The sequence below is a fragment of the Heterocephalus glaber genome, unplaced genomic scaffold (genome assembly GCF_053883595.1).
Source record: "Heterocephalus glaber isolate CG9 unplaced genomic scaffold, H.glaber_assembly_v1.0 deba00001611, whole genome shotgun sequence".
In the NCBI taxonomy this organism is placed as follows: domain Eukaryota; kingdom Metazoa; phylum Chordata; class Mammalia; order Rodentia; family Bathyergidae; genus Heterocephalus; species Heterocephalus glaber.
In genome coordinates, this window is record NW_028258382.1 from 22,360 (window position 1) to 37,692 (window position 15,333).

Here is a 15,333-nt window from a genome sequence, read left to right on the forward strand (position 1 = left end):
ATCACCTCATTTCTCTCTCAGTGAGTCTGTTTTTTGTACAAAAAAGCTATTGATTTTTGTGTGTTGACCTTGTATCCAGCTACTTTACTGAATTTGTTTTCTTTAAAATTAATTTTATTGGTACATTTTAGGTATACAATATAATGACATTCATCATTGGAAATTTGCACCTCTACATAATCTCGTGGTCCTTATTATTTTCCCCTTCCCCTGCCCTCCCTTCAACCCTTCCATCCCTCTCTATTTACAGAGACTTTGTTTGCTGTTTTTAATTTTCTCATATTAATTCCATTCCCCTCTTTGCTTTCCCCTACCCCTCCCACTTCCCATTCCCCATTGCCCCTTTTCTTCCTATTTCACATTTTCTATTACACCTTTTAGCCCTTATTTACACTTTCAGTTTCTCACACTAGAGAAACTATTCAGTATTTACACATGTGTGTCCTATTTATTTCACGTAAGAGTATCACCTCAATGTGCATCCATTTAGCAGGAAAGGTCTCTAATTTCTCAATTTTGATGGATGAGTAGTACTCCATTTTATTAAAAAAACTACATTTCTTTATCCAGTCTCCAGTTGATGGACACTTGGGCTGTTTCCAAGTTTTAGCTATTACAAACTGTGCTGCTATGAACATGAGTGCACATATATCATTCTGGTATGATTCTTTCAATTCTTTGGGGAAGATCCCCAGCAGTGGAATAGCTGGGTCAAATGGGACTTCCAGTCCTAGTCCTTTGAGGTATCTCCATCCTGATTTTCACAGTGGTTGCACCAATCTACACTCCCACCAGCAGTGGAGCAGGGTTCCTCTTTACCCATAGCCCTGCCAGTATGTGTTATTGGTTGATTTCTTGAAAGCAGCCATTCTTTCTGGGGTGAGGTGGAATCTCAGCATTGTTTTCATTTGCATATTTTGAATGACCAGTGATGTTGAACATTGTTTCCTATGTTTATTTGCCATTTCTACTTCTTTGTCTGAGAAATGTCTGGTAATTTCAGATGCCCATTTTTGGATTGGGTCTTTAAATTTGGGAGGTCTGATTTTTAAAAATTCTTTATAGATTTGAGATAGTAGACCTTTGTCTGAGGGACCACTGGTGAAAATTTTTTCCCACATTGTGGGTTGTTTCTTCACACTGCTGGTGGTTTCTCTTGCTGTGCAGAAGCTTTTTAGAAAGAAGAGATCCCACTTATTAATTGTTTGAGCTAGTTCATGGGCAACTGAGGAACTGAGGTTTTGTTCATAAAATCTTTTCCTACACCAGTGTCTTCAAGAGTTCTACCTAACCTCTGTTCTAGCCAGTTCAGCATTTCTATTTTAATATTTAGATCTTTAATCCACTTCGATTTTAGTTTAGTGCATGGTGAGAGATATAGGTCTAGTTTTAATCTTTTACAAGTTGAAACCCAATTTATCCAGCACCATTTATTAAAGAGGCTATCTCTCCTCCAGTGAGGGTGTTTGGCTCCTTTGTCAAAGATAAGGTGGCTGAGGGTGGCTAGAGTTGTTTCTGCATCTTCTAATCTGTTCCACTGGTCCTCAGGTCTGTTTCTTTGCCAGTACCATTCTGTTTTTATCACAGTAGCTTTGTAGTATAGTTTCAAGTTGGGGGTTGTAATACCTCCTGGCATGTCTCAGTTACCTAGAATTGCTTTTGCTATTGTGGGTCTCTTCTTGTTCCAAATGAATTTTTGGATTGTTTTCTCAAGGTCTATGAAATATGCTGTTGGGATTTCAATTGGGATTGCATTGATTCTATATAGCAGTTTTGGAAGTATAGCCATTTTCAATATGTTGATTCTTCTTGTCCAGGAGCAGGGGATATCTTTCCATTTTCTGATATCATCTTCAATCTCTCTGTTCAGAGTGCTATAGTTTTTTAGCATAGAGGTCTTTGATTTCTTTTGTTAGGTTGATTCCTAGGAATTTCAGGGCTTTTTTTGCATACTATTGTGAAAGGAATTGTTTGCCCTATTTCTCTCTTAGTAGTCTGTTCATGTAGAGGAAAGCTATTGATTTTTGTGTGTTGACCTTGTATCCAGATACTTTCCTGAATTTGGTTATTAAGTCTAGAATACTTTTGGTGGAGTTCTTAGGGCCTTCTATATACAGTATCATGTCATCTGCAAATAATGACAATTTGACTTCTTCATTTCCTACCTTTACTCCTTTTATTTCTTTCTCTTGTCTAATTGCTGTGGCTAATGTTTCCAAAACTATATTGAACAGAAGTGGTGATAGTGGACATCCTTGTACTGTTCCTGATTTTAGTATGAAGGATTTCAGTTTTTAACCATTTAGCATGATATTGGTGTTGGTTTTTCATAGATGGCTTTTATCAGATTAAAGTAGAGACCATGTATTCCAATTTTTTATAGAAGTTTTTCATCATAAATGTGTGTTGGATTTTCTCAAATGCTTTTTCTGCATCTATAGAGATGATCATATGGTCTTTGTCCTTGGCTCTATTGATATAGTGTATTACATTGATTGATTTTCATATGTTGAACCATCCCTGCATCCCTGGGATGAATTGCACTTGGTCAGGGTGTATAATCTTCTTGATGATCTTCTCCATTCTATTTGCCAGTATCTTTTTAAGGATTGTTGCACCTATGTTCATTAGTGATATTGGCCTATAGTTCTCTTTTTGCTTGGGTCTTTCTCTGCTTTGGGGATCAAGGTGATGCTTGCTTCAAGGAATGAATTTGGGAGTATTGCTTCTCTTTCAAAACAGTAGTGGCAGTAGTTCCTCTCTAAATGTCTTGTAGAATTCAGTGGTGAAGCCATCAGGACCAAGACTTTTCTTAGTTGGTAAGATTTTAATTACATTTTCAATTTCATTGATTGATATGGGGTCATTTAGAATTTTTAGGTCTTCTTCGTTCAACTTTGGTAATTCATACGTATATAGGAATCTGTCCATTTCTTCTGTGTTTTCCATCTTATTGGTGTATAGGTTCTTGAAGTAGGTATTGACGATCCTCTGGATTTCTGCTGGTTCCATTGTAATCATCCTTTTCATTCCTAATTACATGGATTTGGGCCTTTTCTTTCCTTTTTCTCATAAGGTTGGCTAAGGGTTTGTCAATTTTGTTTATTCTTTTGATGAAGGAACTCTTGACTTCATTAATTTTTCATATTGTTCTCTTAGTGTCCATTGAATTGACTTATGCTCATATCTGTATAATTTCCTGCCTTGTATGAGCTTTGGTGTTGTCCTGTTCTTCTTTTTCTCAAAGCTTGAGGTTCAACATCAGGTTGTTTAATTGGGCTCACTCAGTTTTCCTAATATGTGTATTCACTGCTGTGAATTTCCCTCATAAGACTGCTTTCATTGTGTCCCATAGATTCCGATATGTTGTATTGTCATTGTCATTTAACTGAAGGAACTGTCTGATATCTCCTTTAATTTCCTCTGTGACCGATTGGTTATTCAGAAGTATGTTGTTCAATTTCCATGTTTATGAAATTTTCACGGTTTCTTTTGTCATTGATCTCCAATTTCATCACACTATGGTCTGATAATATACAGGGGATAAGTTCAATTCCTTTGCACTTACCTAAACATGTTCTATGAGCGAGTATGTGGTTTATTTTGGAGATGACCTGTGTGCTGCTGAAAAGAATGTGTATTCTGATTTTGTTGAGTGGAACACTCTGTAAACAACTGTTAAGTTCATTTGTTCAAGAGTTCAATGGAGTTCTAATATTTCATTACTCATTTTTAGTCTAGTTGATCTATCTATTTGTGACAGTGGGGTATTGAGGTCCTCCACTACTATTGTATTAGTGCATATATGACTTTTCATGTCTGTTAGTATTTGTTTTATATAGTTGGGTGTACTAGCATTTGGTGGATATATATTTATGATGGTCTTCTCTTCCTGTTGGATTGTTCCCTTTACAAGGATATAGTGTCCTTTGTCTCTCTTAATCAGTGTGGGTTTGAAATCCACTTGATCTGCAAAGAGGATAGCTACTCCTGCCTTCATTTGGTTCCTGTCACATGGAGTATTGTTATCTACCCTTTAACTTTCAGTCTATGAGCTTCTTTTTGAATTGTGTTTCTTGTATGCAGCATATTGTTGGATTTTGCTTCTTGACCCATTCTGCCAGTCTATTTCTTTTGATTGGTGAGTTGAGGCCATTAACATTGATGGTTATAACTGATACATATTGACTTATCATTGTCATGATTTTTTCTTTTCATTAGATTCTCCCCCTTTACATTTAATTTCTTGTTTTGCCTAATGGATTTTTTTCTGCTGGTCTTCCTGGGGTGTGATCCTCATTGTCTTTTACTAGGATATTGTCTAAAGGTTTTTGGAGTGCTAGTTTGGTATTTATGAGGTTCTTAAGGTGATCTTTGTCATGAAAGTATCTTATTTCGCCATCAGGTTTGAAAGATAGTTTTGCAGGGTACATCAATCTGGGTTGGAGGCTGCTTTCCTTTAGGGCTTGGAATACATCATTCCAAGCTCTTCTTGCCTTGAGGGGTTGCATTGAAAGGTCTGCTGTGATTCTGATGGGTTTTCCTTTGTATGTGATTTGTTTCTTTTCTCTAACTGCTTGTAGAACTTTGTTGTTCTGTTGGGTTTCTGGAATCTTAACAATTATATGCCTATGTGTAGATGTTTTTTGATCAAGGCCATTTAGAGTCCTATATGCCTCACTTATCTGTAGTTAAAGTTCTTTTCCCCTTCTTAGGAAGTTTTCTCTCATCACTTCTGTGAACAGTTTTTTTATGTCATCTGCACTTACTCCTATTTCTTTGTTGACTCCAATCAATCTTATATTATTCTTCTTTGCATCGTTTAGCAGCTGCTGGATTGCTTTCTCGTGGTCCCTTACAATTTTAAAGCAATTTTTCTTTTCCTGGTCACTAATTGGAATCTTATCTTCAATATCTAAAATTCTGTCCTTACATTGGCTCATTCTGCTGTGTAGACTTTCAATGGAGTTTTTAATCTCCTGGAAATCTGTTTGCATCTGTTTTATGGGTTCCATGTGTTTCCTGTGTTGGGATTCCATCATGCTACTCAGCTTCTTTCTACATTTATCAGTCATGTCTTGCACTATGAGCACAATCTACTATTATCTGAAAAATTATTTCTGATTTCATTTCTTCCAGATCCTCTTTTGTTTCCAGTTCTGGGAGTCCAGGTGGTTGAGTATCAGAGTGTTCTATCTCCCTTCCCTTTTGGGTTGCTCTAGGTGATCTGGAAGTGTGGGGTTGTGACTTACTTATGTGTCATCTCATTTCAACTGGGGGTGGGGGTATTGTTGACACCTGGGTGGCTCACCTCCTCTGTGCTGGGAGCAGTGGAACAGTGGGCCAGAAGCCCCTCCCTCTTGACTGGGAGCTGTGGAGCTGTGGGCTGGAAGCCCCTTCCTCTGGGATTGGAGCAGTGGAAAGGTAGCCCGAAGCACCTTCCTCTGTACTGTGAGTGGTGGAATAGCAGCCTGGAAGCCCCTTCCTCTGTGCTGGGAGCCTAAGCATGTCTTTCATTCTGGCCATCATCTCTATTGTTTCTTTTTTTTGTATATGCTTTTATTGGTACAATTTAGGTGTACAACATAATGACATTCATCATTGGAGATATGCACCTTTACATACTCTCTTGGTTCTTAATTTTCCCCCTTACCCTACGTTCCCTTCAACCCCTCCATTCCTCCCTATTTACAAAGACTTTGTTTCCATTTTTTCATTTTCTCATATTAATTCCATTCCCCTCTTTCCTTTCCCCTGCCCCTCCCACTTCCCCCTCCCCTTTGCCCCTTTTCTATTTCACATTATCTATTATACCTTTTAGTCCTTATTTATACTTTCAGTTTCTCACACTAGAGAAACTATTTGGTATTTACACATGTGTGTCCTGTTTATTTCACTTAAAAGTATTGCCTCAATATGCATCCATTTAGCAGGAAAGGTCTCTAATTTCTCAATTTTGATGGATGAGTAGTACTCCATTTTATTAAAAAAACTACATTTCTTTATCCAGTCTCCAGTTGATGGACACTTGGGCTGTTTCCAAGTTTTAGCTATTACAAACTGTGCTGCTATGAACATGAGTGCACATATATCATTCTGGTATGATTCTTTCAATTCTTTGGGGAAGATCCCCAGCAGTGGAATAGCTGGGTCAAATGGGACTTCCAGTCCTAGTCCTTTGAGGTATCTCCATCCTGATTTTCACAGTGGTTGCACCAATCTACACTCCCACCAGCAGTGGAGCAGTGTTCCTCTTTACCCATAGCCCTGCCAGTATGTGTTATTGGTTGATTTCTTGAAAGCAGCCATTCTTTCTGGGGTGAGGTGGAATCTCAGGGTAGTTTTCATTTGCATCTCTCGAATGACTAGTGATGTTGAACATTTTTTCATGTGTTTATTTGCCACATCTACTTCTTTGTGTGAGAAATGTCTGTTCATTTCAGATGCCCATTTTTGGACTGGGTCTTTAAATTTGAGAGGTCTGATTTTTTTCAGTTCTTTAAAGATTCGAGGTAGTAGACCTTTGTCTGAGGGACCACTGGTGAAAATTTTTTCCTGCATTGTGGGTTGTCTCTTCACACTGGTAGTGGTTTCTCTTGCAGTGCAGAAGCTTTACAGTAAAAAGAGGTCCCACTTGTTGATTGTTTGTGCTAGTTCATGGGCAACTGAGGTTTTGTTCAAAAAGTCTTTTCCTATCCTAATGTCTTGAAGAGTTCTACCTAACATCTGTTCCAGCCTATTCAGTGTTTCTGTTTTTATATTTACATCTTTAATCCATTTCAATTTTATATTAGTGCATGGTGAGAGATATAGGTCTAGTTTTAGTCTTTGGCAAGTTGAAACCCAATTTCTCCAGCACCATTTATTAAAGAGACTGTCTTTCCTCCAGCGAGGGTGTTTGGCTCCTTTGTCAACAATGAGGTGGCTGAGTGTGTCTAGAGTTGTTTCTGCATCTTCTAATCTGTTCCACTGGTCTTCAGGTCTATTTCTTTGCCAATATCATGCTGTTTTTATCACAGTAGCTTTGTAGTATAGTTTCAAGTTGGGGGTTGTAATACCTCCTGCCACGCCTCTGTGACCTAGAATTGCTTTTGATATTATGAGTCTCTTTTTGTTCCAAATGAATTTTTGGATTGTTTTCTCAAGGTCTATGAAGTATGCAGCTGGGATTTCAATTGGAATTTCATTGAATCTATATAGCAATTTTGGATGTATAGCCATTTTCACTATGTTAATCCTTCCTAAGAAGGAGCAAGGAATGTCTTTCCATTTTCTGATATCCCCTTCAATATCTTTTTTCAAAGTGCTATAATTTTCAGAGACAAGGTCTTTGATTTCTTTTGTTAGATTGATTCCTAGGTATTTCAGTTTTTTGGATGCTATTGTGAAAGGAATTTTTTGCCCTATTTCTCTGTCAGTGACTCTCTTGTTCGTGTCGAGGAAAGCTATTGGTTTTTGTGTGTTGACCTTGTAACCAGCTCCTTGACTGAATTTGGTTATTAAGTCTAGAAGACTTTTGGTGGAGTTCTTGGGGTCTTCTATGTCGAGTATCATGTCATCTGCAAATAATGACAATTTGACTTCTTCATTTCCTATCTTTATTCATTTTATGTTTTTCTCTTGTCTAATTGCTGTGGCTAATGTTTCCAACACTATATTGAACTGGAGTGGTGATAGTGGACATCTCTGTCTTGTCCCTGATTGTAGTGTGAAAGATTTCAGTTTTTGACCATTTAGTATGATATTGGCTGTTGGCTTTTCATAGATGGCTTTTATCAGATTGAGGTAGAGACCATCTATTCTGATTTTTTGTAGGGTTTTTTATTTATAAATGCATGTTGGATTTTGTCAAATGCTTTTTCTGCATCTATTGAGATGATCATATGGTTTTTGTACTTGGCTGTATTGATATAGTGCATTACATTGATTGATTTGCATATGTAGAACCATCCCTGCATCCCTGGGATGAATCCCACTTGGTCAGGGTGTAAGATCTTTTTGATGATCTTTTGCATTCTGTTTGCCAGCATTTCCTTGAGGATTTTTGCATCTATGTTCATTAGTGAGATTGGCCTATGGTTCTCTTTTTCAGTTGGGTCTTTCTGTGCTTTGGGGATCAGGGTGATGTTTGCTTCCAGCAATGATTTTGGGAGTACTGCTTCCCTTTAAATTTCATTGCAGAGTTTAAACAGCAGTGGCAGTAGTTCCTTTCTAAATGTCTTATAGAATTCAGCAGTGAAGCCATCAGGACCCGGGCTTTTCTTGGTTGGTATGTTTTTAATTACCTTTTCAATTTCATTTATAGATATTGGGTTGTTTAGAATTTTTAGGTCTTCTTTGTTCAGCTTTGGTAATTCATAGGTGTCTAGGAATCTGTCCATTTCTTCTGTGTTTTCCATCTCATTGGTGTGTAGGTTCTGGAAGTAGGTATTGATGATTCTCTGGATTTCTTCTGGGTCTTTTGCAGTGTCATCCTTTTCATTCCTAATTACATGGATTGGGCCTTTTCTTTCCTTTTTCTGATAAGGTTGCCTAAGGGTTTGTCAGTTTTGTTTATTCTTTTGAAGAACCAACTCGGCTTCATTGATTTTTTTTTGTACTGTTTTCTTAGCCTCCACTGCATTGATTTCTGCCCTGATATTTATAATTTCCTCCCTTGTATGAGCTTTGGGTTTGTCCTGTTCTTCTCGTTCTAGAAGCTTGAGGTTCAGCATCAGGTTGTTTAATTGGGCACAGTCTGTTTTCCTAATATGATTATTCACTGCTATGAATTTCCTTCATAAGACCGCTTTCACTGTGTCCCATAGATTCCGATATGTTGTATTGTCATTGTCATTTAATTGAAGGAACTGTCTGATTTCTTCTTTAATTTCCTCTGTGACCCATTGGTTATTTAGAAGTGTGTTATTCAATTTCCATGTGTTTATGAAGTTTTTCCAGTTTCTTTTGCTGTTGATCTCCAATTTCATCACACTATCATCTGATAATATACAGGGGATAACTTTATTTCCTTTGAAGTTACCTAAATATGTTCTATGAGTGAGTATGTGGTCTGTTTTGGAGAATGACCCATGTGCAGCTGAAAAGAATGTTTATACTGATTTTGTGGGGTGGAACACTCTGTAAACATCTGTTAGGTTCATATCTTCAATAGTTTAATTTAGTTCTAGTATTTCATTTCTTGTTTTTTGTCTAGTTGATCTATCTATTTGTGACAATGGGGTATTGAGGTTCCGCACTGCTACTGTATTAGTGCTTATATGGTTTTTCATGTCCATTAGCATTTGTTTTATATAGTTGGGTGCACTAGCGTTTGGTGGATATATATTTATGATGGTCTTCTCTTCCTCTTGGATTGTCCCCTTTGCAAGGATATAGTGTCCTTTTTTGTCTCTCTTAATCAGTGTGGGTTTGAAATCCACTTGATCTGCAAAGAGGATAGCTACTCCTGCTTTTTTTTGGGTTCCCGTCACATGGAGTATTGTTTTCTACCCTTTAACTTTCAGTCTATGAGTTTTTTTTAATTAAGTGTGTTTCTTCTATGCAACATATTGTTGGATCTTGCTTGTTGACCCATTCTGCCAGTCTATTTCTTTTGATTGGTGAGTTGAGACCATTAACATTGATGGTTATAACTGATATGTATTGAGTTATCATTGTCATGACTTTTCTTTTTGTTTGATCCTCCCCCTTTGCTTTTAATTTCTTGTTGTGCCCAGTGGATTTATTCTGCTGGTCTTCCTGGGGTTGTGATCCTCATTGTCTTTTCCTAGGATTTTGTCTAAAATTTTTTGGAATACTGTTTTGGTATTCATGAAGTTCCTAAGGTGCTCTTTGTCATGAAAGTATCTTTTTCACCATCAATTTTGAAAGATCCTTTTGCAGGGTACATCATTCTGGGTTGGAGGTTGTTTTCCTTTAGGGCTTGAAACACATCACTCCAAGCTCTTCTTGCCTTGAGGGGTTGCCCTGAGAAGTCTGCTGTGATTCTGATGGGCTTTCCTTTATATGTGATTTGTTTCTTTTCTCTAACTACTTGTAGAATTTTGTTCTTCTGTTGGATTTCTGGAATTTTAACAATTATATGTCTATGTGTAGATTTTTTGGGGTCAAGGCTATTTGGAGTCCTATATGCCTCGCTTATCTGTATGTCAAATTCTTTTCCCCTGTTTGGGAAGTTTTCTGCCATCACCTCTGTAAAACAGTTTTTTATGTCATCTGCACTCTCTCCTGTTTCTTCATTGACTCCAATCAGTCTTATGTTATTTTTCTTTGCATTGTTTAGCAGCTGCTGGATTGATTTCTCATGGTCTCTTGAAATTTTAAAGAATTTTTTCTTTTCCTGGTCACTGATTGCAATCTTATCTTCTATATCTGAAATTGTGTCTTCACATTGACTCATTCTGCTGCGTAGACTTTCGATGGATTTTTAATCTCCTGGAAATCTGTTTGCATCTGTTTTATGGATTCCATTTCTTTCCTATGTTGGCATTCCTTCATGTTCCTCAGGTCCTCTATTTTTTTAATCTGTATCCTCTCTAGATTTATTAATCATGTCTTGCACTATGTGCATGATCTTTGCTGTTAGATGAGAAATTATTTCTGATTTCATTTTTTCCAGATCCTCTTTTGTTGCTAGATCAGGGAGTGCAGGCGGTTGAGTATCAGAGTGTTCCATCTTGTTTCCCTTTGTGGTTGCTGTAGGTGATCTGGAAGTTTGGTTCTGTGTCTTGTTTGCCTGTCTTCTCATTTTGACGCTTTGGGGTGGGTTCGTGGCGGGGGGGGGGGGGGGGGCGATTAGTGTGGGTCTGTGCTCTTGGCGCCAGCACAGCTCACCTCCTTTTGGCTCGGAGCCGTGGCACGCCTACCCGGAAGCCTTGTGTTGCCTGGGAGCCGTGTTGTGTCTATCTGGAGGTCTCCTCTGGGCTCAGAGCTGTGGAACGCCTACCCAGAAGCTTCCTCTAGGCTGGGAGCCGCAGCACGCCTTATCATCTCTATTGTTATCTGGGAAATTAAATGTGCTTTGGTTTTCTCTAAAGCCACAATTATCATGTTTTCTAAATCAATATTTATATTAATATAATCAAATAATGACAAATTAAATTTGAATAAATCATGGCTCTAAACTTTAAATAATTTTAGCCTAGTGGGAGATAGAGAAAGAAGTCAGTAATAATAATAGAGTAGAGAATTATCCTTTGTCCTTGTATATAATCTGACTTTCACTGTTCTGAGGAGCAGGAGACAAAGGAAAAAGGAGTTTTGGAAATGACAAGGAGGAGTGGGTGAAGAATAATAATGACAAAACTGATGAAAAAAGAAGAGAGGGGAGGAGAGAAGGGTAGGGAAAAACAATCATTTTCCCCCTCCTTCCTCAATGAGCATCTGACCAACATAAGTGTGAGTGGAGGTGGGAACACACTTTCTTGTCGTTCAGCCTAATTCCTATGTGCCTTCTGAATGGAAACACATCCTCATCCTGAATGCGATTTTAGCGTTTAGAGATCCATTTTCTTTCAAACAGCATTCACCTCATCTCATCCCTACAGGACTAGAACCTCGTAAATGGTAAGAGGAGTGGAAAGGTCCTTTGGTGTATAATTCTCACAGTGATATAACTACAGCAGGATTCAGTGAGCAGCCCACAAAATATCCTGCATACTCTTGGTAGAGAGGTTTAGGTGAAAAATCCAAATCTGTATCTCTTATGCATTTCTTTCATTCACTGGTTTGGTTTGTTTTTCTTTCTTATAATTATATTTAAAAATTTTTATTAGTCCATGTTTGGAATAGACAGTAATTATATTTATCATGAGAAGTTTGTGCACATAAGAACACGTCTTAATTGTGTTTTCTATGCCCTTCCCCACCTATCCCTCACTGCATTTGTTTTCATCTACTATTTCCCACCAGGTTCAGTAAGAAGAACAAGGAGAACATTAACCCTTACATATACATGCCCTTTGGGAATGGACCCAGGAACTGTATCGGCATGAGGTTTGCTCTCATGAACATGAAACTTGCTCTCATCCGAGTCCTGCAGAACTTCTCCTTCCAACCTTGTAAAGAAACACAGGTCAGCCAATTAACTTTCTTCATAAACAGTGTTTTATTGGGAGGTGTTTTTAAAAAACAAATGTGTATATGCGAAAGTGAACATGCTTATTGACCTTTTCAGAATTTGTTCTGTGGCAAAAGGATCTATTTGTAGTTGGTACAAACTTGAAGGTTCCTTTAGTTGTGTTGATGTAAATCTGTGTGCAATTATAAAGCACAGCTACAAAGATCATGTAGAGTTTATGCAAATTAGCATAATATAGTTATGTGCAGTTCTTTTGAGATTCAGCATAGTTTTAGGTTCAAAATCTTATCTTCCAGTTTCAAGTGAAGTGGAGATGGAATGTGTTGTGCAAAATTTATAAAGTGCAGTGTTCACATCAGCGTGGTGTCTGAGTGGTGCTCTCCTTTACTAGATCTTACAGAAGCTCTCTTGTAACAGTGGTTCTCAACTCCTGGCTCTACCTTGAACTCTCTGAGGAGCTTGAAAAAAATCTCCTCATGCCTGGGTAATTTTAGATATCCTAAGACAGTTCCCCCAGAGTCATGGTTTAAAAGCTCCCCATTGATTGTCAGTTGCAGCCAATTGAGAATCACTTGTTTACTGCTGCATATGAATGACTCCCACCTCTCAGGGACATTCTCGCTATTGGACCACACATTTCAGGAGCTCTGCTAGAGAAAAACTATGTAGTTTTTTCATTCTCATTATCAGTGTAGGGATCTCCATGTCTTTCTCTTCCTCATTGTGTTCTTATCTTCAAGTTCTAATCCCACCTCAAGATGGAGGCCTTATCCATCTTGTCTATGACCCATTTATTCCTCTACTCTGTTAATGATTGATGCAGTCTGTTACCATTACCTATGTTAATGCTTTGCCGTTAAACCATACAATTTGTTTCTCTAGTTTTCTCCATATTGATGAATGTCCCCTTCCTTCTGTATTACCTCATTTTACTCTTTCTGTAAACTCCCAATGGTGCCTTCCAGCGAGTTTGCTCAGTTTGCAAGCATTCAGAGAATATTGAAGAATCATTTGTTGTTGGTTTGGAGGTCTTAATACAAGTTTGAAATTATTTTAATTTAAAAAATTTAACAAATGTTATTTGTATATGTGCATCTGTTTGTTAATATATCTGTCTGTTTCCTGGGAAAATATACGGTAGGGCAAAATCATAAGATGGTGTATAGACAAGAAGATTTGAAATACCTCTCCTGAAAAATAACAGTGATCGCTGAATAATATGAACAATGACTGATAAGCTTAATCTGAAGTTGTGACTGCATGTAATATGCAACTTGTCTCTAATGAATAGACTTTCTTCCTGGGAGAAGGGCAGGGTAGTGGTGGTGATCACCTGATATTTTGGCTTAGAGCAGCTGTGTAGGTGTCCTGTAAATGTCTACAAATAGGCATAGTCTAGGGAGAAAGCAGGCCTTTGGGACACCTGGGATTGGGCAAATCCTCCCTGGTAAGCTCCTAGTCATCTACACGCTGGCACTTCTCAATCTCCATGGCAGTTTAGAAAACATCCCATTTGCTCTACTAAGATCAGAACTTTACTCTGAGGCTCTAGCCTTGTCACTGAGAAGAACAGAGAGTGTGGCTGGAAATTAGTCCAAGTGCTGAAGAACTGAGACTTTCCCTACTTTTGGAGTCAATAGGAGATGTAATGAATCAAAAGCATAATGCTTCTTAAATATTTCTCAGCATTATACTTTAGAATTTAGTACTGACCAAAAATTAAAATATACAACAAATACCGACATAAGATAATCTTGGAAGTTTTAACCACATAAATTTAACTTTGTATAGCCTATTAAAAACAGTTTTTCAGTATGCAAAAATATGGTTAGAATTGTTAAAACTTATTCTTTTACTTTTAAGTCAATAATGCATAGAAGTCAACATGATTTTGTCTCAGCATCTTATCAAATAGGTGCTCGGTAATTTACTGAATGAACATTTAGATGAATGCTTTCATTATTAGATCTTGACATATCTTAGACAATATATAAGAAATCCAAGATAAATGATTTAAAAACTGATTTTTATTTGTTTGCAAAGCATTATTCTCTCTAATGTATCATTTCTATTTTGCTTTTGTGATTGTTGGTGTTTTATTTATTGCTTCTAAATATCCTTATTTAATGTTTTCAGATCCCTCTGATATTAGCCACAGAAGGTATTCTTAAGCCGAAGAAACCCATTATTCTGAAGGTTGTGTCAAGAGATGAGACCATAAGAGGAGCCTGATGTTCCCTAGGGGCTTTTGCTGTACTCTTTAGGGAGACTTTAATTTACTATTGAATAAAAGCCAGATGAAGATGAGATTAATAAACTGCTCTTGAAGAATTATTAGGGATCCAGTGCACTCTTTGAGCTTGCTCTGTATCTGTATAGATTCTATCTGTTGTGAGTAAATGAGTGTCAGACCTGTACATTAACCTTCTCTGTTTCTCACAGGTCTATCTCCATCTATGCCTTGTGAGCACCACCAATTCCATTTGAGCTCTGAGCAGAGGAAATGTTTCTCAGTAATTTTATCAGCAATTTTAAATAAGAATGAGAATTATTGCTGTGACTTTAGTGTAAAATTTCTATGAAATATATGTAATATTATGGAAAAGTATTATTTAAAAATTTAAACAATCATATCTTTTGTAAACGTGATTTATTCATGTATATTAAGAGGGAAGCTAGAGAACTTAATCAGGAACAGAAATGATTTTTGGTCATCATAGTCACTGGTTGTGAGGGCCCTTTTTCTGATCCCATTTGCTTATTAAGTTAGGAGGGAGTTATTCCTGATTTCTACCATTGTTTGGAAAGTATATCTGTGATTTAATTCTGCCATTCTGAAGCATATGCTTTGTGAAATTCAAGTGAGGCATTCATTAGTTTATTAGTTTTGCTTTAGCATCATCTTCCCAGATGTTTCTGGGAAGCAAGAAAATGTCCGTCCGTCCGTCCTTCCTTCCTTCCTTCCTTCCTTCCCTCCTAGGAATGGAACACAGGCATGTGCTAGGTATGCACTTTAACATCAAGCTACATCCTCAGCCCTAGAAACATGTTTTGTTATACCTCTTTATATTCTATCTTTAACTCCCTGATCCCTTAATACAATCAAAATTAAGCAGCAGCAGCAACAACAACAACAACAACAACAACAACAGCACCACCAAATACATACCAGTTTTTTTAATCAGGTGATTTGGGGTCAAAACTGAAAGAATTTGCCAAGCTCCTTTGGCACCAATAGTCACAGAGGTTTC

At 37.5% G+C, this 15,333-nt stretch overlaps 1 protein-coding gene across 1 annotated transcript in view; it reads left to right on the forward strand.

The window, feature by feature from the left end:
• Positions 1-14,713, forward strand: part of LOC147822569 (cytochrome P450 3A14-like) — a 35,929-nt gene extending 21,216 nt beyond the window's left edge. Inside the window, exons 8-9 of the mRNA XM_087196538.1 lie at positions 11,914-12,076; positions 14,219-14,713. Of these exons, the coding sequence (XP_087052664.1) occupies positions 11,914-12,076; positions 14,219-14,314 (259 nt within the window). The 3' untranslated portion in view covers positions 14,315-14,713. The remainder of the gene's footprint in view (positions 1-11,913; positions 12,077-14,218) is intronic.
• The last annotated feature ends 620 nt before the right edge of the window (positions 14,714-15,333 follow it).